This window comes from Polyodon spathula, chromosome 15, assembly GCF_017654505.1.
Source record: "Polyodon spathula isolate WHYD16114869_AA chromosome 15, ASM1765450v1, whole genome shotgun sequence".
Classification (NCBI taxonomy): Eukaryota; Metazoa; Chordata; class Actinopteri; order Acipenseriformes; family Polyodontidae; genus Polyodon; species Polyodon spathula.
In genome coordinates, this window is record NC_054548.1 from 4,138,284 (window position 1) to 4,163,239 (window position 24,956).

The 24,956-nt window shown below is 42.8% G+C and overlaps 1 protein-coding gene across 1 annotated transcript in view; it reads left to right on the forward strand.

Annotated features, from left to right (window-relative positions):
• The first annotated feature begins 575 nt into the window (after positions 1-575).
• The window catches only part of LOC121327761 (transmembrane protein 131-like), a 78,038-nt gene continuing 53,657 nt past the window's right edge, over positions 576-24,956 (forward strand). Inside the window, exons 1-3 of the mRNA XM_041271947.1 lie at positions 576-724; positions 14,878-14,939; positions 20,257-20,297. Coding sequence (XP_041127881.1) covers positions 580-724; positions 14,878-14,939; positions 20,257-20,297 — 248 coding nt within the window. The 5' untranslated portion in view covers positions 576-579. The remainder of the gene's footprint in view (positions 725-14,877; positions 14,940-20,256; positions 20,298-24,956) is intronic.

Genomic DNA, 24,956 nt, shown 5'->3' on the forward strand with positions numbered 1-24,956 from the left:
ATCAAGTCTAACACTGCAGGCCTACAACTACCTGGTGGCTAGTGATTATCTGCATGCGGCAGTGTTGACTGTGGAGTCAGCAGCCTGGTCACATGTTTACTGTGCTGTCCACAAGGATTATATTGGCATGGGTGTACATGATGGTTTTTGTTACTATAATGTGTGCCATGTTATAACATTAAATCAATCAATGTAATGTAAACTGAAATTATTATTCCTTTTGTCAGTCGCATGCCTGGTTTCTCAAGAGTTCTGATAAATGCAAATACTTTCATTTCGTCTGCTTTCACTTTCCAAATACTACATGCACGGGTGCCGGGCAGCAAACCTTACAAATCTTATTTTAATCATTTAAAGAAAGCTTTGTTACTTTGTTACTTCTGGTCCATATTGTCTGATTTACATTTCTAATAATAATAATAATAATAATAATAATAAAGCACCATACTGTGAATGTGGCACCGTGCGCTTCTACTGCAGGCGCGTGTTCTCTGTTGCAGTACCGCGCTGTGCCGCAGCGTGTCTCTCTTCCCAGATAGCGCTGTATATATCAGTTAGTACGCTGGGGTCCTTCTCATAATGATCTACAGACACAACAGCATGGCGAAGTGGGAGAGAGCTCAGTTCTTCTCTCACCTTTCAGCGGGGAAAAAAACAAGATGCTTGGAAGTCCTCCGGATTTTATTTATTGTATTTTTTCACACAGCACACGCCAATAAAGAAGGTCGGTACATGTTCCTGTTGCTTTGTTATTGCAGTGTATTGCGTTCCGCTGCTGCGAGCACACAGCTCCCAGTCAGTGTAAATATCGTGCCAATTATTTCTTAAAAGTTCGCTGTGCGGAAAAAGCGGTTTATTAATAGTGTTGGGTTGCTTGTTTTGTTAAAGAGCCTTGTATAGCTGTCCTGCGTTCCCCAGTGCATTCCCTAATAAGAGTACATAGCAATGTTTACCTGGCTGGATATATTTCATTGTGGTTCTAAAATATTAATATTCATATATAGCAGCTCGTGAAGTTGTGAGCATGTCGGACGTTGGCTGAGTGTTTTTAAAAGCATTATTGAGTTTGAAAGCTAGTTTTTCTGTCTTTCGCAACTGTGTGTTCAAGGTGTAACAACACAGCGACGCAGACAGCTCCCTCTATCCCGTCTGCTTTTTCTCTCTTGCAGGACTGACTCTGAACGTCAAGCCCCAGGCTTCATTTGGGCCTGGACTCCAACAATTTATTTGAAACCTAAGCACAAATATTTGACCGTGCTTTAGTTTAATTAATAGCGTAATTATAGCAAGCACTGCAGGGGTGTATGTTTATCTAATGGTGTAATTTAAACGTTGTCACTGACAAAGAAAACAAATCGGTATTTCAGGCATAATAATGTGTGACTGTCAGTTTAAAAGGGAAGTAATTCAACATTTATTTTTTTGGAAACGGTATTTGATCTGTCATAGAAGTTTACACATTATTTTATTTCAGCAGGGGATACCTGTGAAGCGAAAATAAAATAACACACACGCTGACTGCCGTTGCGTTGTCAGATCTGCCAACTCACATTTGACTGTCTTGTCATCGAGCAATCATTATCGGTTTGTTTGGTATTTGCGCGTTGAACATGGATGATGTGTTAACTTTTATTTAAACCAACTGGATGGGACGCGCTTCAGTAAACTTTAATGTTCGTAGAATATCGTAAACTTTATAAACACTGTTAGTGTTATCATTGCTAGTTGTACAATACAGAAATAATGTTGTCGCTAATGCATTTTGTGAGTGTGTGTATATATGTTAATGTACACAATGATTAGCTCTCAAGTCAAGTTTACAGCTGTGAGTTGCTTGGTTTCACTTGCGCAACATTCTATGTATCAGTTTGTTTTTGTTGACTGAATTAGACGCGCTACGCAACAGGCTTGTTTGCTTATTTTAAAATCGTATTATTCCACTTCAGTGACTGTTAAGAAAATAAATAAAGGAATCCTGGGATTCACGTAGCTCGTAAAACTCCCTGTGTGTGACGAACCTTTCTTTGTACGTTTATAATTTTATATAAAAATCTAACTTGGATGTGGGCTGGTGTTTTTAGTACCACAGTACTAGCAATTTTGAGGCTGCACATTTGAAAGAGATCCGTTTACAATTGACATGTACAGGTAGTTGTGAATTTTGTGATACAGCATTTCATTCGGCATTAGTAGTGTACTAAAAAATAAACGTGGTTATTAAACCAGACACATATTTGACTTCAATGTTTTGTTATTACATTCGGTATAGTGTATAATTTGTCACTGCTTCATCTTTATTGTTTTTGTGATGCTGTATGTTGGCTGATATTCACGTGGATCGTTCAGAGATAACTTTCTAATTTATCTGTACAATATTTGCATTGGGTTGGAATCAAAAATATGTACTAGAACATCAATGATTGTCCAAACTTTTGGGCTGTTTCCCAACGCCTTCAACATTGTGAATGTTTCTCTTGGTATGAGGGCACCGAGTGTTATAGTAATGGATGAGGTCTTCAGACAGTGGAGCTCCTTTTGAAACCATGCCCCAGTCTTGGGCTTGGGTAAAGTGTTTTATTTAAGCACTAGGTTCCAGGTATTTGAGCAGTGGTGTGCACTGAACAGATCAAACTTCATACACAATTGTTAAACAGTAATGCTGGACCAGTCACCCCAGTCTGAGAGTCAGGGGAGTCACAATCCTGGCACCTGGCCTATTAAATATGAGATACATAAGTTCTTCCTTAACAAAGGAAAATGTTCCTGTAATAATAATAAAAAAAAAAAAAATAGTATTATAATATAAAATGAAAAAAACACTTTTTTAAAATTTCTAAATAACAAAAGCACATTTATCCCAGGACAGTGCGCTGGTCCATTGCTTGTACAGTACAGTATAGAAACCTGAATCATAGCATAGTAGCCCATTTGTTTTTTATTCTCTCTTTACTCACGTTATTAATTACTCACTTGATTAATAGTGTAGAGTGTAAAGAATACAATGTAACATCAGCATTGTATTCTGCAGCTTTCAAGTGTCTGACACAGTTTGCATGTGTGCACAAATACTCTGTTTCTGTTAATTCATGTAACGAGACTGTCCCTGATCCTTCTTTACATGCGTAATCAGGGATTGTTTCTTGCTATATTAATTAGGGCTGTGCCAGAAGCATAGTGTATACCTCCATGCACTCAGTGTACCTGGGATCAGCCACGTTCCAGGTGTGTGTGTGTGTGTACAGGTCACGGGACACATGCTCAGATCCTGAAGCATAGTGTGTACTTCCATGCACTCACAGTATACCTGGGATCAGTTACATTCCAGGTGTGTGTGTGCAGATCACGTGATACATGCTCAGATCCTGAATTGTCAGCACCAAGCTGCTCTTTTAGAAGTGCATGCCTCTTGGTCATGCTGGCCGCCTCGGAAGTTCAGTAATGCTTTGTTTCTTTTCCTCTGGAATGAAGAGTTAGTTGCTGTATAAATACGTCATCCACGGATGGGTGAGGTGAGGTTTTGAGTGTCTTTGCTCGTGGCAGAGTGCTTCAGAGGGTGTGGTTACATGTGACTGAGCCCCGCCCAGCACGAGAACCATACCTGTGTCTAATTCACGCTTTTTATTTCCCTGAACATTGTGCAATAGATGTGTTCAGTTAGCATGGTACAGCACACTGTGAAGCATAAACAAGCCTCTTGTGCGGTGATGGAACACTACTTTTTAAATTTAAAAAAAGGAAGTGAAAAGTAAACAGCAGTTGTGTGGCTCAAAAGATGTCCAGATATAAAACTCCCATTTAGAGATCTTATCTAAAAAGATCCACTGTTTAGATCATACAAATGACAGCTACAGAAAATTTCAAAATCTATTCTATTCAAAGTAAACATTGATGATTGTTTCTCTTCTTTGTTTGGGTTTTTTTTTTATTTCATATCTGATATTTTTTTTGGTTCTATACTTTGCTCCTGCAGGTACAGTATTCTGAGCCCTTGCTAGTTTCTTGTACCGAGAGTAAAGTCAGGAAGCTTTGTATAAGCTGGTGGTTCTGTTATATTGATCATTTTCACTGTTCTGTAGTCAGCTGTGCCAGTGTTCAGCTTTGTATTCTTACAGGTATGTTCAGAAATAGGAGGAGCCCCTCTCCTTTACAGTCTGCTATTAATAGAACAGCATGTTTTACTGCTGAGAGAGCTATTGCATACCTCTCTGAATGTTATTGCATGCCTCTCTGAAACCTGCGATGAACTAACAAAAACAGCTAACATTACCCGGTTGCTGTTTTATAGTCAGAAATGTTGTGCATGTTTTAAAGTAAGTCTGTGGTTACCTACTAAAGCTTTATGTTTTCTTTGTTGGCAGTCAGTATTTACAGTACTCATGAAAGACTGTGGCTTGATCAGACTTTCTTGAACCCTAATCTGCAGTGCTCACAAGAAAATCTTGACAAAGCAAATGTGCTGGATATTGTAAGTGGGCCAGCTACTGGCTGTAAAGGATGTAATGCAGAACGTGTGTGGAGCCAGCTTTCTGAAGGTACAAAGTGTAATGATTCTGTCCCTTCAGGTTATAGTTTCTGAATAGTTTAGCAGCAGTGTTCCTACGCTGTTTGCTTGTACTAGCTTCATAATATTTCATGCATATACCTTTTACAGGCATCTTCTTACTGGTTAAGCATTTAAGAAAAAAATAAATGGCTTTGAAAATCCAAAGGATGAGAGACACACACACACTGTCCTTCCAGTCCAAATCTGCTACCTTGGAAATCTATCAAGGTCAATAGCTGCCTGCCTGTGCCATTCACTTTTTATTGAAATAATATGCATTTAATGTCCCTAATCAAATACCAGCGATACGGTTAAACCTGCTTTTGCATTAAAAGTTGAGACCAGGCTACAGTGATCAGACTCCATAGCCATTGTTCGTTCAACTGGACACGCTTGTTTGTGGCAAGACATTGATTTGTAACTTTTGAAACCTGCACAGTTCAGTAGTTCATGATCAGAGTTTTATCAGAACCGTGTGCTGCGCTGTGCTGGGTGAAGGCATGTGACCTACAGTAATTAAACTGGGTAAGATGGCACTTCTACCGTGGTGGGTGGATTTCTGTTTTATTATATGTCACAATCTAGAGGTGGGTAATGGCTTCATTGGAGACCACTATCTTTCCCTTTCAATCACACATTTTTTAATGCAATTTTTAGAAACATAAAACAATTTGTATGAACTCTATGGAGTTTGAGAAGTAGCCCTACCGTAACATTAATAAATACAAAGATAGGAAACTTAATGCATTACAACTGAGCATGCAGTGTCTGAAGGGGGTCTGTTTAAACATAAGCACTGAAAAAATGTTTTTATTCAAGTTCTTCCTACTTCCTTGTAAAAAGGATCAAAACATATATGTAGTGTACATCAGATAGGCTGCGTACAAATTTGTGTTGTAATGTACCCACTTTGTCTCCTGCTGAAAAGGCACAATTGTAGTTCTCGAGTGTAACACTTTGAAGTGTGACCTTCAAGTGCATGTCTACAGTCTGGGAAGCAAAGTCCCAGTGAAAGTAGCGCTCACTTTAAAACAAGAACACCCTGCTGTTTCAGCTTCTCTGTGTTCATAGAGAGTGTTGGGCCTTGCAGTGCATCCACCTGAAGCCTCCTTTTCCTTTTGCAATCACGCTGCTCCGCCATTGTGCTTGAACCACTGTGGGATAAGTCCATCAGTAGACAGCCTGAACCTCCACTTGGCATAAAGGGAACTGCATTCATTCTGATCTGGCAGGATATTGTTAGATACTGGTGTAATTTTACATGGCTGCTCTTAGCCTCTTAAATCATATGCTGCTGCAGTTTGCGTTTCCAGCACTACAAGCAGTATATCCAGCCCTTCAGACGGGTTGATGGTTAGGGAAAATGTATTTTCAATTTGCTTGTGTGTTACGAATAAGTGTGAGGAGGCAAAGCATGAGCGTTAATAATATGAATGTTTCACAATCAAGGCAGGTGTTCAATGTATTGAGGCTCTTTGAGAGCAGCGGGGAAGCGCTGTGGCACAAAGCCCTGTGGTTTTAGATCAGGGTTAGTAAACCTGCTGTTAAAGATGGCTGGATGTGCACTTGCTTGGCCTTCGTTGCTTGACGATTCAGCAGTTTGTCATCTTCCTGTAAAGCAGTTTCAGTTCAAAGCATGTCATAGAAAGCCTCCTTGAAGTTATTTTAGAATTTGGGGAAGCATTCCAGATCATACACATCAGGGGTAGAGCAATTCACTGAGCATCCATGAATCAGGATCCTTTCTTTACACGTATCGTAATAGAGGTCTATTGTTCGTATGGTGATACTGGACTGAAAGCCCAATAGTGTAGCTCGTTGTAGTTCACCAATGAATAATAAGTGTGTTGTATTGTTGGTATGAATACAGTATTCTCCCCAACTCCTTTAATTTTAGTCTGGCATTAAGTGACCATCTGATCATCTTACTGTGCATCATGCAAGCAGCCCATGAGGACGATTGCATGTATCATTAAGGTTTCCAGAACAGTCAGTAGCAGCACTAGACTCTTCGATCAGTGTATTTAACTGCTGCACATGTGCATTCAGGCATATTAACCATGGTTAGTGTACCATTGGACTCAATGCTTCTATTCATGTTTTTATGCAATGTCCAGCGCAATTGAGCCTATTCATTAAAGATGTCTTGTACTCAGATAACTGTGGATCCCTGAGAAATGTTAGGTGACAGTGACACAAACCGAGAAAGGCAGTCCTGTCCCATGTTTGGGCCCCATTGCCTCTGTGCTGTAATAACAAGCCAGTTATGACTCATTGCCTCGTTTCCACAGTGACTGACGCCGTTGCCCTCTCTTGTTTTTCTTTAAGAATGTGGTTTGCCTTCAGTCTAATGAGACACACCTGAGTTTGTTACCTATGCACTGTGGCTAATCAGTTCTGTAATAAAACCTGAAATGGATGAAACAGCTATCCAACAGGGGTCTTGTTTCCATTCCTGCTGTGAGTGTATAGGCTTTGTTTCTGTATTGTATGGATGAGTTCACTATACAGCAGTTAAATCAGTAAAACAATGGCTTTGAAGCAGTTTCCAGTAACTGGTCCAATAAAAAACTTTCCTTGACCCTACCTGAATGTACAGCGAGGGAATACAAGGTTTACAAAACCTTTAAGCAATAATTGGTCTTGCATGATCTTGTTTGTGTGTGTGAATGAATGGTGTTGTCCAGTTGTGTGTGGTGGTGTGTGTGTGAATGGGGTTGTGTCTAGTGTGTGTATTTCTCTTTACTGTGCCTGTGTGTATGTGTGTCACTGTTCGTGCGTATGCCTGTGTGTGTGTGTGTGTGTACTCTGCCGGTGTCTCTGTGCTGTACAGGCAGGTGTCTATGTTTCTGTGCTCTGCTGTACCTGCTTCAAGGTGTCATCCAGTTCCCTGCTGCTTTGCCTAATCCAGAACAGACCAGGCTTGGCTCAACGGAGCATACCTGTCACTAATTTGGATGACAGGTACAGCACAGCTGTCCTGCATGTTAAAATGATTAGGCCTGTGTTGTAGATTCTGACTCTTAAGCTTCAATTATTGGTAAACAGAAACAGTTCAAACATTTCCAGCTGTTTTAGTTGCAAGCTACTGTATGTGACAAAGTGATTGGTGTGAACAGTACACACAGGATCAGCTGACAAGTGCCCTGTAATACAGACACAGTGTAGCAGTGATTTCAGAAAACCTTGGCATTTAAATACAAAATGTCATATTGCTTCCAAAACTGACATTTAATTCACTGTTCTACTTTAAAGTATGAGTAATTTACTGCATATTATCTAAGATTATTTTGAAAAAAATTGAGTCAGCGTCATGGTTAAAATGATATGTCCCAAGCTGGAACGCTGACCTTTCAAAGTCCTATAAAAATGCAAGGTTATTAGGCAATTGCACCTCCCTGGTAAACGTTTGTATATGCTATAAATTACCGTCAATCCAAAATTTAAAAAATAAACTTTCAATTTAAAAATAAATGCATTTGAATTAAAAATATCATACGCCACAGAATTGTCAACTTGCTTGTGGTTTATGGTTTTCACCAATTTAAGTAAGGCATGTAAGAATACAGGTATAATCTTGGGGTCCTCAGAGGGGTCCTACCTTACTGCTGACACTGTCTGGTAACTGTCTCTGGTAACAGTAATCCAAAGGCACAGTTCTCTGATCCACTGCACCCTGCTGGGTCAAGACCAGACTGGGTTTTAGTACCTGCTCAATTGACTTCACCACAGTCAGGGAACGAGAGAACCAGAATTGGTGTGAATTATTATTGCACAAGCACTGTAAGGGCAGCACGTTACACAGATGGATTATTATTGCACACACACTTTACACAGATTATTATTGCACAAGCACTGTAAGGGCAGCACGTTACACAGATGGATTATTATTGCACACACACTTTACACAGATTATTATTGCACAAGCACTGTAAGGGCAGCACGTTACACAGATGGATTATTATTGCACACACACTTTACACAGATTATTATTGCACAAGCACTGTAAGGGCAGCACGTTACACAGATGGATTATTATTGCACACACACTTTACACAGATTATTATTGCACAAGCACTGTAAGGGCAGCACTTTAGAGAGCTGGAGCATGCAATCCCAGTTGACATTGTGTTAAAATTGTGCTGTAATAGTATGCATTGTCAAACTTGTACAGTAGTTATAGCAATAGACACAAACATCGTTGTTGTGTGGATGTATTTATAGATGTGGTGTTATCTTTCCTATGCCAGTATAAGGGCAGTCTGCAGTTTTAAGTGTAAGAATTATGTTTACAGAGTTATTGCAAAATAATAATCAAGTATAATGTGTATTCACAGCATACATGCTAATCCAGTAGAGCAGTACACGATGTAAACCAGCATACTTTGAGCAGGTTTTTTTTTAACCCATGGCCCAAGGCATGCTGTTTTGTGAGGTGTTGCTTGCTGTCGGCAATACTGTAGGCTTGCTTTTAACTTTGCTTGCAATCCAGAAAGCAACCGTGGTTTGTACATCTTGGGATTTGAATTTTCAAACATGCAAATAAATGCTGAGCTGTGTAAATGAGCGATGGCAAAAACCACACTTATAAACACCTTTCTAATCGGCTCCTCATTTCATATTAGTCTGGATTTCTACAAACAGATTCATTAAAAATCTGGCTGTCCATATTTTTGGTGTTACGGGCAAGTTTACATGTACAGTTAACGTGCCACGTTTGTACAGATTTTAGACTGGAGATGGTTTCTAGTAGACACGCAGAGTTGATTTTCAGTGGTAACAAATGGCAACAAACGGGTCAGACCCAAGCATTTCATTGTAAAGCTGCTTGCCTATACAGGGTATGTTCTTTGTCATTCACAGGATATTGCTGCTGTCCTGTATTGCACCACTGCCTGCTGGTTTACACTTTGCACCCAGCCCTGGCATTCAGAACTCCCCTTGTTTCAGGTTATTGAAATAACCTGCTGCCAAGTGTCTTTGAACAGCTGTCTGCTAAAGGTGCTTTGACGTAACAGCGCTGCTCAGAGGAGGAGTACTGCAGGCCTCCTGTGAGTCTGTAGGGTTACAGTGTATTAGGAGCTGGGATGAACTAACTCCTCCTGGTCACAAACAACACTTTAAAGGCTGTTCTTAAAATCTACAGTAAAATAAGAAGCTGTTTACCTGGAGATGCAGCCTCAAGATGCCTGCTTGGTGGACTGTGCAGTGACCCCCTCACAGCAGCCTGGGAACTCAATGCCAGTCGAATGCCTCATGGCTGTCCCAATAGCAGAGTGCTTCTCTGCTCAGTTATTAGGCTGTGAGTCACTGTTCCTGTAGGACAGACATCTTTATAATTATCTTTAGCAAATGATGACCTACTGCAAGATTATTGATTTCTTCTCGGATGTTACTCGCACAGTCTGTTACTGTACATTTACCCGCCACAACTGGATCGATATAAAGTGGCTTTCCAGGACATTGTCTAGTGCAGCTGTGGGTATGATGAGCATTTAGAAACCAGGGGGAATGGAACGGAGTTCCTTGCAGCCTTCATGCTGTCTGCTCGCAGCTCTTCTGGCAGATGAACTTGCAGGAGTGTTCCTTTATCTCTCTGCCTGTGGTGCTATTTTTCTCAGAAGCTGGTTTCTAGCTCATTGCCTCAGAACACCTGCCAGCCTTTATCTTGCAGCCTTGGGGAGCAGTGGGGAGAGGAGAGTAAGTATCTTTTCATCATTGGAATATAAGAATTGTTTTTTGTTTTTAAATGAAAACGGCATAAATTGAAGCAGTTGTTTTGATCCGACCGATGGACCCGATTTTCGTAACTTCAGTTGTGTCTCTGCTGCAGTAGCACCTGTTTCACTGCGTGCATGCATGAGTGTACCTGTGTGATTAATTTGTGGTCTCAACTGCTTTGAACTCCACATATTAATTTGCGTGCTGTCTGTCTGTAGGCATGCATGTTGTCCTTATCGATTTGCCCTCCTCCTTAACAAAACAACAAAAGCACCCCTCTTACTTTTGACATGTCTTACATATCCTTTTTAATAATTTCACTTTATTTTTTATTAAATCGCATGCAGTGTTGAAGACATCCTGAGAAAAGTCTGCATTTGACAAGTAACAAAAAATCCTGGCTACTGCTGTGGAGTATGAAGCTGATTCAGCACTGTGCACACACAGGCTTATTAACAGTGATACACAACATCCACAATGCAAGCTGATTCAGCACTGTGCACACAAGCTTATTAACAGTGATACACAACATCCACAATGCAAGCTGATTCAGCACTGCGCACACAGGCTTATTAACACTGATACACAACATCCACAATGCAAGCTGATTCAGCACTGCGCACACAGGCTTATTAACACTGATACACAACATCCACAATGCAAGCTGATTCAGCACTGTGCACACAGGCTTATTAACACTGATACACAACATCCACAATGCAAGCTGATTCAGCACTGCACACACAGGCTTATTAACACTGATACACAACATCCACAATGCAAGCCGATTCAGCACTGCACACACAGGCTTATTAACACTGATACACAACATCCACAATGCAAGCTGATTCAGCACTGTGCACACAGGCTTATTAACACTGATACACAACATCCACAATGCAAGCCGATTCAGCACTGCACACACAGGCTCATGTAAAGCATGTTGGTCAGCTCTGTGGCTACCGAGCTGTTTTCTTGTGTACCACATACTTCCTTTCCAAACACGAGGGATGGAAATAGAAGTCGGCCAGTCTTTCACAATACATGTGTCTAAGAGCTGCTTTAAATTTCTTTGGCCCTGTTTTGAAGCAAGTGCAAAAGGCACATGTCAGGGTAATAAACCCATCCAGAAAGTAGAACACTAGCAAGAAGCAGCTTGGGTAAGTACTGGATTTGATGTATATCTTTCAGAAATGTAATGTTGCAGTTTATTAAAAAAATGTTACGTCTTTCTGAATGTGCATTTACAAACTATTTGATTTGGAGCCTGTACAACCAACATATTTTATTGTTTTGTGCTCCTGTCTAACTTGCATGTGGGCTGATAGGTGCTCGCTTGGAAGGGGCTTCTGTTTCAAAGATTACATCAGTTACTCATATAAAAGTCTGCAATGGTTAAATTTGGTTTTTATATATATATATATATATATATATATATATATATATATATATATATATATATATATATATATATATATATATATATATATATATATATATATATATATATATATATATATATATATATATATATATATATATATATATATATATATATATATATATATATATATATATATATATATATATATATATATATATATATATATATATATATATATATATATATATATATATATATATATATATATATATATATATATATATATATATATATATATATATATATATATATATATACACACACATATATACACACACACACACACACATACACATATATACATACAGTGCCTTGCAAAAGTATTCAGACCCCTGACCAATTCTCTCATATTACTGAATTACAAATGGTACACTGAAATTTTGTTCTGTTTGATATTTTATTTTAAAACACTTAAACTCAAACTCAATTATTGTAAGGTGACATTGGTTTTATGTTGGGAAATATTTTTAAGAAAAATAAGCTCGAAGTTGTTTAGGTTGGTTGGACGACGCTTGTGGACTTTTTCAAATAGTGCCACAGATTCTCAGTGGGATTGAGATCAGGACTTTGACTGGGCCACTGTAGGACATTCATTTTTTTGTTCTTGAGCCACTCCAATGTTGCTTTGGCCTTGTGCTTGGGATCATTGTCCTGCTGAAAGGTGAATTTCCTCCCAAGCTTCAGTTTTATAGCGGACTGAAGCAGATTCTCTTGCAGTATTTTCCTGTATTTTGCTCCATCCATTCTTCCTTCAATTGTAACAAGATGCCCAGCCCCTGCTGATGAGAAGCATCCCCACAGCATGATGCTACCACCACCATTCTTCACTGTAGGGATGGTATGTCTTGGCATGGGCAGTGTTAGGTTTGCGCCACACATAGCGCTTTGAGTTTTGGCCAAAAAGCTCTATCTTGGTCTCATCTGACCACAAAACCTTTTCCCCCATCGCAGCGGGGTCACTCTCATGCTTTCTGGCAAACTCCAGATGTGCTTTCAGATGGTACTGAGTAACTGCTTCTTTCTTGCCACCCTCCCATACAGGCCAGTGTTATGCAGAGCTCTCGATATGGTTGACTGGTGCACCATTACTCCACTCCCAGCCACTGAACTCTGTAGCTCCTTCAAAGGCATTGTTGGCCTCTCTGTGGCTTCTCTCACAAGTCTTCTTGTTTGAGTGCTGAGTTTTGAGGGACTGCCTTTTCTTGGTGTTACGGGCAAGTTTACACGTACCGTTAGCGTGCCATGTTTGTACAGATTTTAGACTGGAGATGGTTTCTAGTAGATGCGCAGAGTTGATTTTCAGTGGTAACAAATGGCAACAAACGGTCAGACCCAAGCATTTCATTGTAAAGCTGCTTGCCTATACAAGGTATGTTCTTTGTCATTCACAGGATATTGCTGCTGTCCTGTACCCTTTCCCTAATCTATGCATTTGCATTACTTTATCTCTAACTTCTGTAGAATGCTCTTTGGTCTTCATTTTCCTTCAGATTCACAGCCTTACCAATGATCCTTCAACAGTGGGGTTTTTATCCACAAAATGTGACAGGAACATTAATGGTTCACAGGTGGAGGGCAATGGTAAGGTAATTGTGTCCTTGTTAGGGTAATTTCTTTCATTGGTGCAAACTGGGAGCTTCCACAGCACAGGGGTTGAATACTTATGCAAGCAAGATATTTCATTTTTTTATTTTTCATAAAAATATTTCCCAACATAAAACCAATGTCACCTTACAATAATTGAGTTTGAGTTTCAGTGTTTTAAAATAAAATATCAAACAGAACGAAATTTCAATGTACCATTTGTAATTCATTAATATGAGAGAATTGGTCAGGGGTCTGAATACTTTTGCAAGGCACTGTGTGTGTATGTATGTATGTGTGTGTGTGTGTGTGTGTGTGTGTGTGTGTGTGTGTATATATATATATATATATATATATATATATATATATATATATATATATATATATATTATATTATATATTTACTACAATGCATTTCCTATGGTTCTACTGTGTATTTACCATTGTTTACCATACTTTAATATGCTATGCCATACCTCTCTGTGCTTTGCAGTGCTTGCCTATGCTTTATCATGCTTTCACTGTGCTCTGTGATTTACACTTTGCTCTGCTTTTACAATGGGACACTTATTCGGATACTGCTGCTTCATTGTGATAAGCCCTACCTGTGTGGCCCTTCTCAACACACCTGCAAAAGAGATTCAGTTACACCACCCACTCGATATGTTGCGGGGGTCGGGGTCCAATATAAATCCGCTATACATCGAGGGCCGCGATATAGCGAGAGACCCATAGAAAAACAAATAGGCTAACAAATACTGTACAACCACTCCCTCGTTTTATCGGGGGTGTCAGGGTCCAGTATAAATCTTCCACTCAACCTGCTTTTTCTCATTTTTCGTATAAAAAGCAGCACACCGTTGTAGTTCGTACTGCGGAGGGTAATTGCTTCTCATCGACTTCAGTGTCCAATTAATTTCATGTGTCTTCCTCTTCTTTCTCAAATGCACAAACCCGCTGCATTGAAAGAATCAACTCCCTACAGGCTTGTTGCTAGGGAGCTGATGTCACTGCCCTGTGGTTTTTGCTAGTGCGTTGCTGATACACGTGAACACCTCGTTGATTGAAATAAAAACAAAAATATTTTACATAAATAACTGCTTCAGCGAGTGGGTATTTAATTTGCTATTTGTTATTGTGCAATGTGTGTGTATATGAGAACAGTACAATATTAATGCTTTAATTGTTTTGTATATTTTTGTTTGTGGTGTGCAGTTGGAAATAAAACTAACAGTAATTCTAAGTGAAATTGTCTATTATTATTGCAGCTAAGGCATGAGCAGTTAAACAGTAAAAATGGGGAGCCAACTCCAGGACCGCGATGTAGCCGAATCTGTAGTATAGTGAGGGGCGATATAATGAGGGGTGGGTGTACTTTGTATCAGGATGTTGTTATGCAGTAACTCCTGAATCAAGATTGTATAATATCCAGTTTTAACAGCACATCCAGTTTAGAAACAGACTTGTTCTTCAGTACTCCCTAATGCTGTTGAAAGGGGTGAGTGTCATGTCCAACACATTGTTACTCTACTGGACTCAGCTGCTGTATTATCCTAATAAGAGGCTTCTCCGTTTGTCTTTGCAGCATTCATCCAATCGGATACCATCCTGGAGGTGCTACGTTTCGGTGATGGGAGCCTGTTACCGGTAATATGAAACTTTTAATTGTTTTTTATGACAAATATTGTTTAATTAACATTAAAACAGCGTGTATCATGTCACAGCCTCTCTGTTCACTGTGAGGTTAGCATGTATCATGTCACAGCCTCTCCTTAAAGATTTGCTGCCACAGCTGCTAATTGACTCCTAACCCATTTCAGCTTGTACAGTAACTTCAGGTTTTCAGTGTTATGAAGTGGCATTCCTCTTAGATTATGGTACCAGGCATCATCCCTGGGGTCAATTAGTGATAATTACAATCCCAGCAGGATTATTTGCTGAAACTGCAGTTACAATTCCAGTGCTGTTTTGTTCTATTCCAGTTCCAATGCTGTTTTGTTCTATTGCAATTACACTTCAAAAGTAACAAACAGCTGCACATGTGAACATGTTTCCTCTGTTTATTCTAAATAACCAGCAATAATCGCAGGCACAAATACAAACATATTATAGAACTGTTATCCTTTTCAAAAAAAAAAATGGGGTCACCAATTGGAAATGCATGAGCAATGATGGAATGGCACACACATGCGTAACTGACCTGTAATGGATCAGTGTTGTGGTGTAATTACAATAGCGTAGGTGTGCCATGCCAGGGGGGGTTCACTGCATTTACAATGACATGGTGATTCACCCCAGGTGTGCCAGGCTTGCATTCTTCCTGTTTACAAACCCTCTTGGTTCTTGTGATCTCAGATACCAGGACAGTGTGTCACACTTTTCATGCATCTGTTTTGTTTTTGATAGCGTGACTATTAAAGACATTGGAGAGGATTGTTTATTCATGAAACATGTATTTGACCCCATGTCTGATGAAACCCTGTGAGGATGCCCCTGAGTGATGAGACTGGCCCTGGTGTTAGTTCAGCTGAAGTACATTAGGCCTCTGTTAATGCAGTACCCAGGTCAGGCCTCTCGGGAGAGATGCTGTCTGTAGCTGGCAGTACGCACTGTAAAACGAACGCATCCCTCACAGGGCACTGGAACTGAACTCCCTGGCAGGGCTGCTGGCCATTCTGTTTCGTGCGAGATGTTCTTGTCTTGTTTGAGCCTGTGCTCTTCTCAGGGATGTTCTGTACTGTACAGTAGTGCTCTCTTGAGCAGAGTCACATGCTGACCTTGGACACGAGAGAATTAGAACTAGTGAACAAGCTGGAATGTAGAATAAGTTAGTTCTGTAGACTCAAGTGAATCTGTGCCGTACAAATACAGCCAGACAATTAAATGTTACATTTGCATAATAATTGTGCTTCGTATTTGTGTTGAAAGGATTGTAAAAATGGCAGCAATGATTGCTGGTTTTGAATGTTTTATTGTAATGTTTTATGTTTTATTGACCTGGCTTCTGCAGCAGAAACGTGGAAGAAGTTGAGAGTGTGTACTTTAAAAGATCATGCAGATCCCTGCTCTGCACACTAAACTTTCTCTTAGTTTCCAGTACTTGGTAATGTCCATGTCTAGTCTTAATGTAATCCTACTGCTGTACATACCATACAGACCAATCACTTTAAAACTTGCGTGCATTTTACCACGTACACACACCCACGCTCACGTTCGTTCACTCTCACACACACACACACACACGCTCACTCACTGTCACACATTCACACACACACTCGTGTTCGGCACATTGTATTTTTGTGTTAGTGAAGTTTTTGGGTTTTGTGGCCTTCGAGGTTCTGCCGTGCAGGTCTCACACTACAGGAGCTGCTAAAGCTGCTCTTCTTCTATAGGATGCTCTGTCCTGGTAGGCGAAGTAAGAGAAACGGAACCCTTCAGTGAACTCTTGTGAAATTGAGAGGAGGAGGGGGATGAGGAGCCCTCCTCTCTCCCCCCCTATGGGGGGGGGGGGTGACCCCACTGCTGACTACCACTACCATGGTACTGATGAGGGGGGGGAGGGGAAGGATATGATGAGGGGGGAGGAGGAGGAGGAGGAGGAGGAGGAGGAGGAGGAGGAGGAGGAGATGAGGAGGGGAGGGGAAGGATGATGATGATGAGGGGGAGGAGGATGAGGATGAGGATGAGGGGAAGGATGATGATGAGGGGAGGGGAAGGATGAGGGGGATGGGAGGAGGATGATGATGATGGGGGATGAGGATGATGATGAGGAGGAGGAGGATGATGAGGGGTGGGGGGGGATGGGGGGGATGAGGGGGAGGGGGGAGGGGATGATGAGATGAGGGGAGGGGAAGGATGAAGGGGAAGGATGAGGAGGAGGATGATGATGATGATGAGGAGGAGGAGGAGGATGATGAGGGGGAGGGGAAGGATGAGGGGGATGAGGAGGAGGAGGATGATGAGGAGGATGAGGGGGAGGATGATGATGAGGGGGAGGAGGGGGATGAGGGGATGAGGAGGATGAGGATGAGGGGAGGGGGATGATGATGATGAGGGGGAGGAGGGGGAGGATGATGATGAGGGGGAGGGGAAGGATGATGATGATGATGATGAGGAGGAGGATGGGAGGAGGATGATGATGATGAGGAGGAGGGGGAGGATGATGATGAGGGGGAGGATGAGGAGGAGGAGGATGATGAGGAGGAGGGGGAGGATGATGAGGGGGATGAGGATGAGGGGGATGGGAAGGATGATGAGGGGGAGGGGAAGGATGATGATGATGAGGGGGAGGGGAAGGATGATGATGATGAGGGGGAGGGATGGGGAGGAGGAGGAGGGGATGAGGATGAGGGGAAGGATGGATGATGATGAGGGGGAGGGGAAGGATGATGATGATGAGGGGGAGGAAGGATGATGATGATGAGGGGGAGGGGAAGGATGATGATGATGATGATGGATGAGGGGAAGGATGATGATGAGGATGGGGAAGGATGATGATGAGGAGGAGGAGGAGGATGATGATGAGGAGGAGGGGAAGGATGAGGGGGAGATGATGATGATGATGATGATGATGATGAGCCCCCCTCCCCTTGCTGATACTGAGGGGAGGGGAAGGATGATGAGGATGAGGGGAGGGGACTACTGATGAGATGATGATGAGGGGAGGGGAAAAGGATGATGATGATGGGATGATGAGGATTGATCCAGGGCGGGGACTCCCCCTCCCTCTCCCCTTCCTCCTGACTCCTCCTGAGGATGAGGGGGGGGAAGGATGAGGGGTACGAGGAGGAGGAGGAGGAGGATGATGGGGATGATGATGATGATGATGGATTGAGGGGGGGGGAGGAGGAAGGGAAGGAGGATGGAGGAGGAGGGGAAGGATGAGGAGAGGGGAGAGGAGGGATGATGAGGATGAGGAGGAGGGGAAGGATGATGAGGTGAGGATGAGGGGAGGGGGAGGAGGATGATGATGAGGGGAGGAGGATGATGAGGGGGAGGGGAAGGATGGATGATGATGTGATGATGATGAGGAGGAGGGGAAGGATGATGAGGGGGAGGGGAAGGAGGATGAGAGGAGGAGGAGGAGGATGATGATGAGGAGGGGAAGGATGATGATGATGAGGGGGAGAGGAGGCGGATGATGAGGGGGAGGAGAGGAGGATGATGATGATGAGGGGGAGAGGAGGAGGATGATGAGGGGGAGGGGGATGATGATGATGAGGGGAGAGGAGGAGGATGATGATGAGGATGATGAGGAGGAGGATGATGAGGGGGAGGGGGAGGAGGATGAGGGGGAGGGGAGGAGGATGGAGGAAGATGATGATGATGAGGAGGAGGGGAAGGGTGATGATGATGATGAGGGGGAGGAGGAGGAGGAGGATGAGGATAATGATGAGGAGGAGGAGGGAAGGGTGATGATGATGATGAGGGGGAGAGGAGGCGGATGATGAGGGGGAGGGCAAGGATGATGATGATGAGGAGGAGAGGAGGAGGATGATGAGGGGGAGGGGAAGGATGATGATGATGAGTAGGATGAGGAAGGGTGATGATGATGATGATGATGAGGGGGAGGAGGAGGAGGAGGAGGATGATGATGATGAGGAGGATGATGAGGAGGAGAAGGATGATGATGATGAGGAGGAGGGGAAGGGTGATGATGAGGAGGAGGAGGAGGAGGATAATGATGAGGAGGGGAAGGATGATGATTATGAGGGGTAGAGGAAGGATGAGGGGGAGGAGGATGATGATGAGGGGAGGAGGATGTTTGAGGGGGAGGGGAAGGATGATGATGAGGGGAGGGGAAGGGATGATGAGGGGGAGGGGAAGGATGATGATGATGATGAGGAGGAGGATGATGATGATGATGATGATGATGATGATGATGATGATGATGAGGGGGGAGGAGGAGGAGGATAATGATGAGGAGGGGAAGGATGATGATGATGAGGGGGAGAGGAGGCGGATGATGAGGAGGAGGAGAGGAGGAGGATGATGAGAGGGGAGGGGAAGGAGGATGATGATGAGGGGAGGGGAAGGATGATGATGATGATGATGAGGGGGGAGAGGATGATGAGGGAGAGGAGGAGGAGGAGGAGGATGAGGGGGAGGAGAGGAGGAGGATGATGAGGGGGAGAGGAGGAGGATGATGAGGGGGAGGGGAAGGATGATGATGATGAGGAGGAGGGGAAGGGTGATGATGAGGGGGAGAGGAGGAGGAGCATAATGATGAGGAGGGGAAGGATGATGATTATGAGGGGGAGAGGAGGATGATGAGGGGTAGAGGAAGGATGAGGGGGAGGGGAAGGATGATGATGATGATGATGATGATGATGATGATGATGATGATGAGGATGATGATGATGATGATGATGATGATGATGATGATGATGATGATGATGATGATGAGGGGAAGGGTGATGATGATGAGGGGGAGAGGAGGAGGAGGATGATGATGAGGGGGAGGGGAAGGATGATGATGATGAGGGGGCGAGGAGGATGATGATGAGGGGGAGAGGAGGAGGAGGATGATGATGAGGGGGAGAGGAAGGATGATGATGATGATGATGATGAGGGGGAGAGGAGGAGGAGGATGATGATGAGGGGGAGAGGAGGAGGAGGAGGATGATGAGGGGGAGGTGAAGGATGATGATGATGAGGAGGAGGGGAAGGGTGATGATGATGATGATGAGGTGGAGAGGAGGAGGATGATGAGGGGGATGCTGATGATGAGGGGTAGGGGAAGGATGATGATGAGGGGGGGAGGAGGATGATGATGGGGAGCTATAAGGATGAGGGGAAGGAGGAGGAGGATGATAATGAGGGGAAGGATGAGGAGGATGATGGGGATGAGGATGATGAGGAGGAGTGCTAACCAATAGCTCACAAGTCCCAGCTGTTTCCTGTTTTCTCAATAGTTCATGTCTACCCCGCTGACACATCTTTTTTCTTTTTGTTTTCATTTCAGACAGAGTCAGATATTGGCCTAAGTTCATATCATCAAAAAAGGTAAGAAACAAGTTTGGATTGTGTTAATGCTGTATTTGTCTCTGATCACAAAAAAAAAAATGTTATACCAAGAGCTTTTCACATGGTTGAATAACCTGCTATAAATAAACAGAAATGAGCGTGTATGCTGGTACAGCTGTAGCATTCGCCAATGAGAAGTTCTCAGATGAACAACGAGACACTTGTACAGCTAAACAAGGGTGGAAGAAATCCTACTATAGGAATCGAGTGAATGCGCTTTCTCAAGGGTGGAAGAAATCCTACTACAGGAATCGAGTGAATGCGCTTTCTCAAGGGTGGAAGAAATCCTACTACAGGAATTGAGGGAATGCGCTTTCTGAGTTGTTTCAATGTGGGTTCAGAAGTGTTGGGGGTGTGTTAATAATAAGCAGCCTGGTTTAGCAGGTTCTAAAATGCTAGAAATTTCAGAAATAGAGAACTACAGTTTAGAAGGGGCAGAGGAGAAGAGAGGGAGGGGGTGGAGGAGCTGCTCTGCTTACACAGTGATTGGAGGGGCTCAGGTACAGTTACACAGTGATTGGAGGGGCTCAGGTACAGTTACACAGTGATTGGAGGGGCTCAGGTACAGTTACACAGTGATTGTGGATTCTTCTTTACTGAAAAATGTATACCCAAGGTATGGTCAGACGGGGCTTTCCGAAAGAAAGTAGCCAAATTACTTGCGTATTTCATTATTGTTTAGTTTTTCTTTCTGTGCTAACATGCCTTTTAATAAAGCTTTAATTAGCAATGTTAAACCATTGCCGTTTCTTAATTACATTATATTATGTGACATTGAAGAAACAAGCTCAAAGCTATTTTTCTAGCTATAGATTCCTTTAAGGAAATTGGTTTCTTTTACTGTGTAAAGGATGTAGTCACTACACTACACACCGTTTGTTTTATAAAGACATTCTGTCTGGAGACACACCTCCTTGTTAAATCTTGCAAATAACAAGGTAGAATTAGTAAATAAACAATTGGAAAGATTAATTATGAGTTTACATTAAAAGGGACGCTATTTAAATTACAGTTGGTTGGCACAGCAGTGAACCTATTTAGAGCACCGATCGGTCAACATGCCTTTATCAGTGTTTCATATGTTATCCTGGTGTGGAAGGGTGGCTTTGCAGGTGTGACGTCAGAACCAGGAACAGAAACCAAAAAACGCTTTTGCTGGCGGGTGAAAACTGAGCTGTGGCGAGGCGCTCAGTATATTTATTTAACAATAAAAACAGTAACCAAAAACACACACAAAACAAGGGGCACGTAGGCCAAGCAAATAGACACACAAATAATGAACAAATACCGCGCTTAAACAAGCATGCTTAGCACTTGTTCTGTTACTCCACAGACTTGCGTCTCTCCTCTGATACATACAACCCCCAGCGCAGACAGCTGCAGACTTTTATTTTCTAGCCGAGGGGTTAATTAGCTATTAATTAATTACCTTGTTACCCTTCGGCCATAGTCTGCAGGAGATTAAATAAGGATGCATGACTGTCAGCTAGTTAAATAATCAGTAGCTGATCAGTCACGCATCCTCACAAGGTATTGAAAAATAAAAACAGTAACCTGGCGGACGGCGTCTTGCTCGTCCGGCCAAACAATACATAATAATAATAATAATAATAATAATAATATAATAACAATATAATAATGATATCGAACGGCTTTCGCCGTCGCATTAACACAAATCGTAATACAAAACAATAATAAACAAAGGGGCGGGACACTCCGCCACACCTCACACCTGGTTATTGTAATGCCAGTGAAATGCTGAACTTCATTTGTGAAGTACTGTGAATAGGGTTACTCTCATATGACATTGCTGAACTGTTACTAACTGTTTAATCATTTCTATTGTTGTTGTAATGCCAGCAATAAGAGAAACACCTTCGTTTGTACACTGAAGTACAGTGTTGGTGGAAGACTGTAATATTATTCTCAACAGTGCTGCACTTTGTTTTCTGAACTTTTGTAGTGCAGTCTGATTCTTAGGTTGCCCTGCTTATTTTAATGCCAGCAATAAGCCAAGTGATGTTTATGGTGCTTTAGTTACTATTACAGCAACAAGAGTCTGATTGAAAAGCTTGGATTAAATAATAAATAATAATAATTAATAATATGTATTACTTATTTTAACTACCATTTATGTATCTACAAATGCCATGTTTTATTATTATTAAGTTAATAAAAAATTGTGAAAAAATGGAATTGGCCATTTTTGAGAAACTGAATTCCCAAGAATGGAATATCAGAAGCCTCCAAGTGAAGCTCATTCAGATACCAGGTTAAAAACGACACAGTATGCAAGAGTAGTAACTGGACAAAGTATTTCTTTTTTTAAACTGCTGGAAATGCCTGAAACAAGTTTGACTGCGAGGAACGCCTCCTTTCTTTCATTCCAATAGCGCTGTTTAGAAGCCTCTGTGTCAGTTCACTCTACACTTGCGAAGTGTCTCCCTGTGATTGGTTGTCAGGATGGGCTGTTTTGACGGCTGCAATGCACTCTCCCACCTGGACACACCCATTCAAGAGCTGCCAAAAAACCCTGATGAAAAAGTGGAAGTGAAAATGTGCCGCGTTGCAGCTTTGATTTCCTTGTGCAGCTGCAGCCGTGCTTCAAGTTGCTTCTGTATTGGATTTGTTTTTATTGTGTCATTGTGCTGCTGGTATATTGATTTCACATTCCACATTTCGTTTTCAGTAGTTTGAATCAGACTGCAACTTGAGTGTGCCTTGATTCCCTTCGAAGTATTGAAACTTTGTGATCCACTGCAGTGTCTAGCTAGGGCTTTTCCATCCCTGGTCCTGGGGACCCCCTCAGTCTGCTGGTTTTCTTTGGAGGAATGTGAATGGATTGGTTTCAAATCCATTTGTTCATTTTTGGGATACAAAAGTGAGTGAGCGCTCAACCTGTAACAATACTTCCAGATGCTTGCACCATTCCATACTGTACATGCTGTCTGTAACATGCATCGGTGCAGCAAGTACAGAGTATGGTGCCATGCTGTTCTTTGTCTTCAATAAGACTGTACACAACACATGTACTTTAGTTGGGCCAGCAGCTGAACATGTCATGAGAAAATGTCTGCAACAGTTAAATAAAAGGCTGGATTAGCTGTCCCCTTCTCAAGCACATCATTGTGTTATGTTTGTCAGGGGTACAGTTACAGTTACCAGGATACCATTTAGCAGGCATTCACAAACCTCACCACACCCACATTGAAACACATTTACTGCTTTCTACTGCATGCTCATTTCATACAGAAAACAAAATAGTTAATGCACCCGGGATCTTCTGTTTGGCTCCTGCACTATGCAGTGGTGCAGGTGGTATTGTTTGGCTCCTGCACTGTGCAGAGGTACAGGTGGTATTGTTTGGCTCCTGCACTGTGCAATGGTACAGGTGGTATTGTTTGGCTCCTGCTCCTGCACTATGCAATGATACAGGTGGTATTGTTTGGCTCCTGCACTGTGCAATGGTACAGGTGGTATTGTTTGGCTCCTGCTCCTGCACTGTGCAGTGGTACAGGTGGTATTGTTTGGCTCCTGCACTGTGCAATGGTACAGGTGGTATTGTTTGGCTCCTGCACTGTGCAGTGGTACAGGTGGTATTGTTTGGCTCCTGCACTGTGCAGTGGTACAGGTGGTATTGTTTGGCTCCTGCACTGTGCAGTGGTACAGGTGGTATTGTTTGGCTCCTGCACTGTGCAGTGGTGCAGGTGGTATTGTTTGGCTCCTGCACTGTGCAGTGGTGCAGGTGGTATTGTTTGGCTCCTGCTCCTGCACTGTGCAGTGGTGCAGGTGGTATTGTTTGGCTCCTGCTCCTGCACTGTGCAGTGGTGCAGGTGGTATTGTTTGGCTCCTGCTCCTGCACTGTGCAGTGGTACAGGTGGTATTGTTTGGCTCCTGCACTGTGCAGTGGTGCAGGTGGTATTGTTTGGCTCCTGCACTGTGCAGTGGTACAGGTGGTATTGTTTGGCTCCTGCTCTGTGCAGTGGTGCAGGTGGTATTGTTTGGCTCCTGCACTGTGCAGTGGTGCAGGTGGTATTGTTTGGCTCCTGCACTGTGCAGTGGTGCAGGTGGTATTGTTTGGCTCCTGCACTGTGCAGTGGTACAGGTGGTATTGTTTGGCTCCTGCACCTGCACTGCAGTGGTGCAGGTGGTATTGTTTGGCTCCTGCTCTGTGCAGTGGCGCAGGTGGTATTGTTTGGCTTCTGGCTCCTGCACTGTGCAGTGGTACAGGTGGTATTGTTTGGCTTCTGGCTCCTGCACTGTGCAGTGGTACAGGTGGTATTGTTTGGCTTCTGGCTCCTGCACTGTGCAGTGGTACAGGTGGTATTGTTTGGCTTCTGGCTCCTGCACTGTGCAGTGATACAGGTGGTATTGTTTGGCTTCTGGCTCCTGCACTGTGCAGTGGTGCAGGTGGTATTGTTTGGCTCCTGCTCCTGCACTGTGCAGTGGTGCAGGTGGTATTGTTTGGCTCCAGCACTGTGCAGTGGTGCAGGTGGTATTGTTTGGCTCCTGCTCCTGCACTGTGCAATGGTACAGGTGGTATTGTTTGGCTCCTGCTCCTGCACTGTGCAGTGGTGCAGGTGGTATTGTTTGGCTCCTGCTCTGTGCAGTGGTGCAGGTGGTATTGTTTGGCTCCTG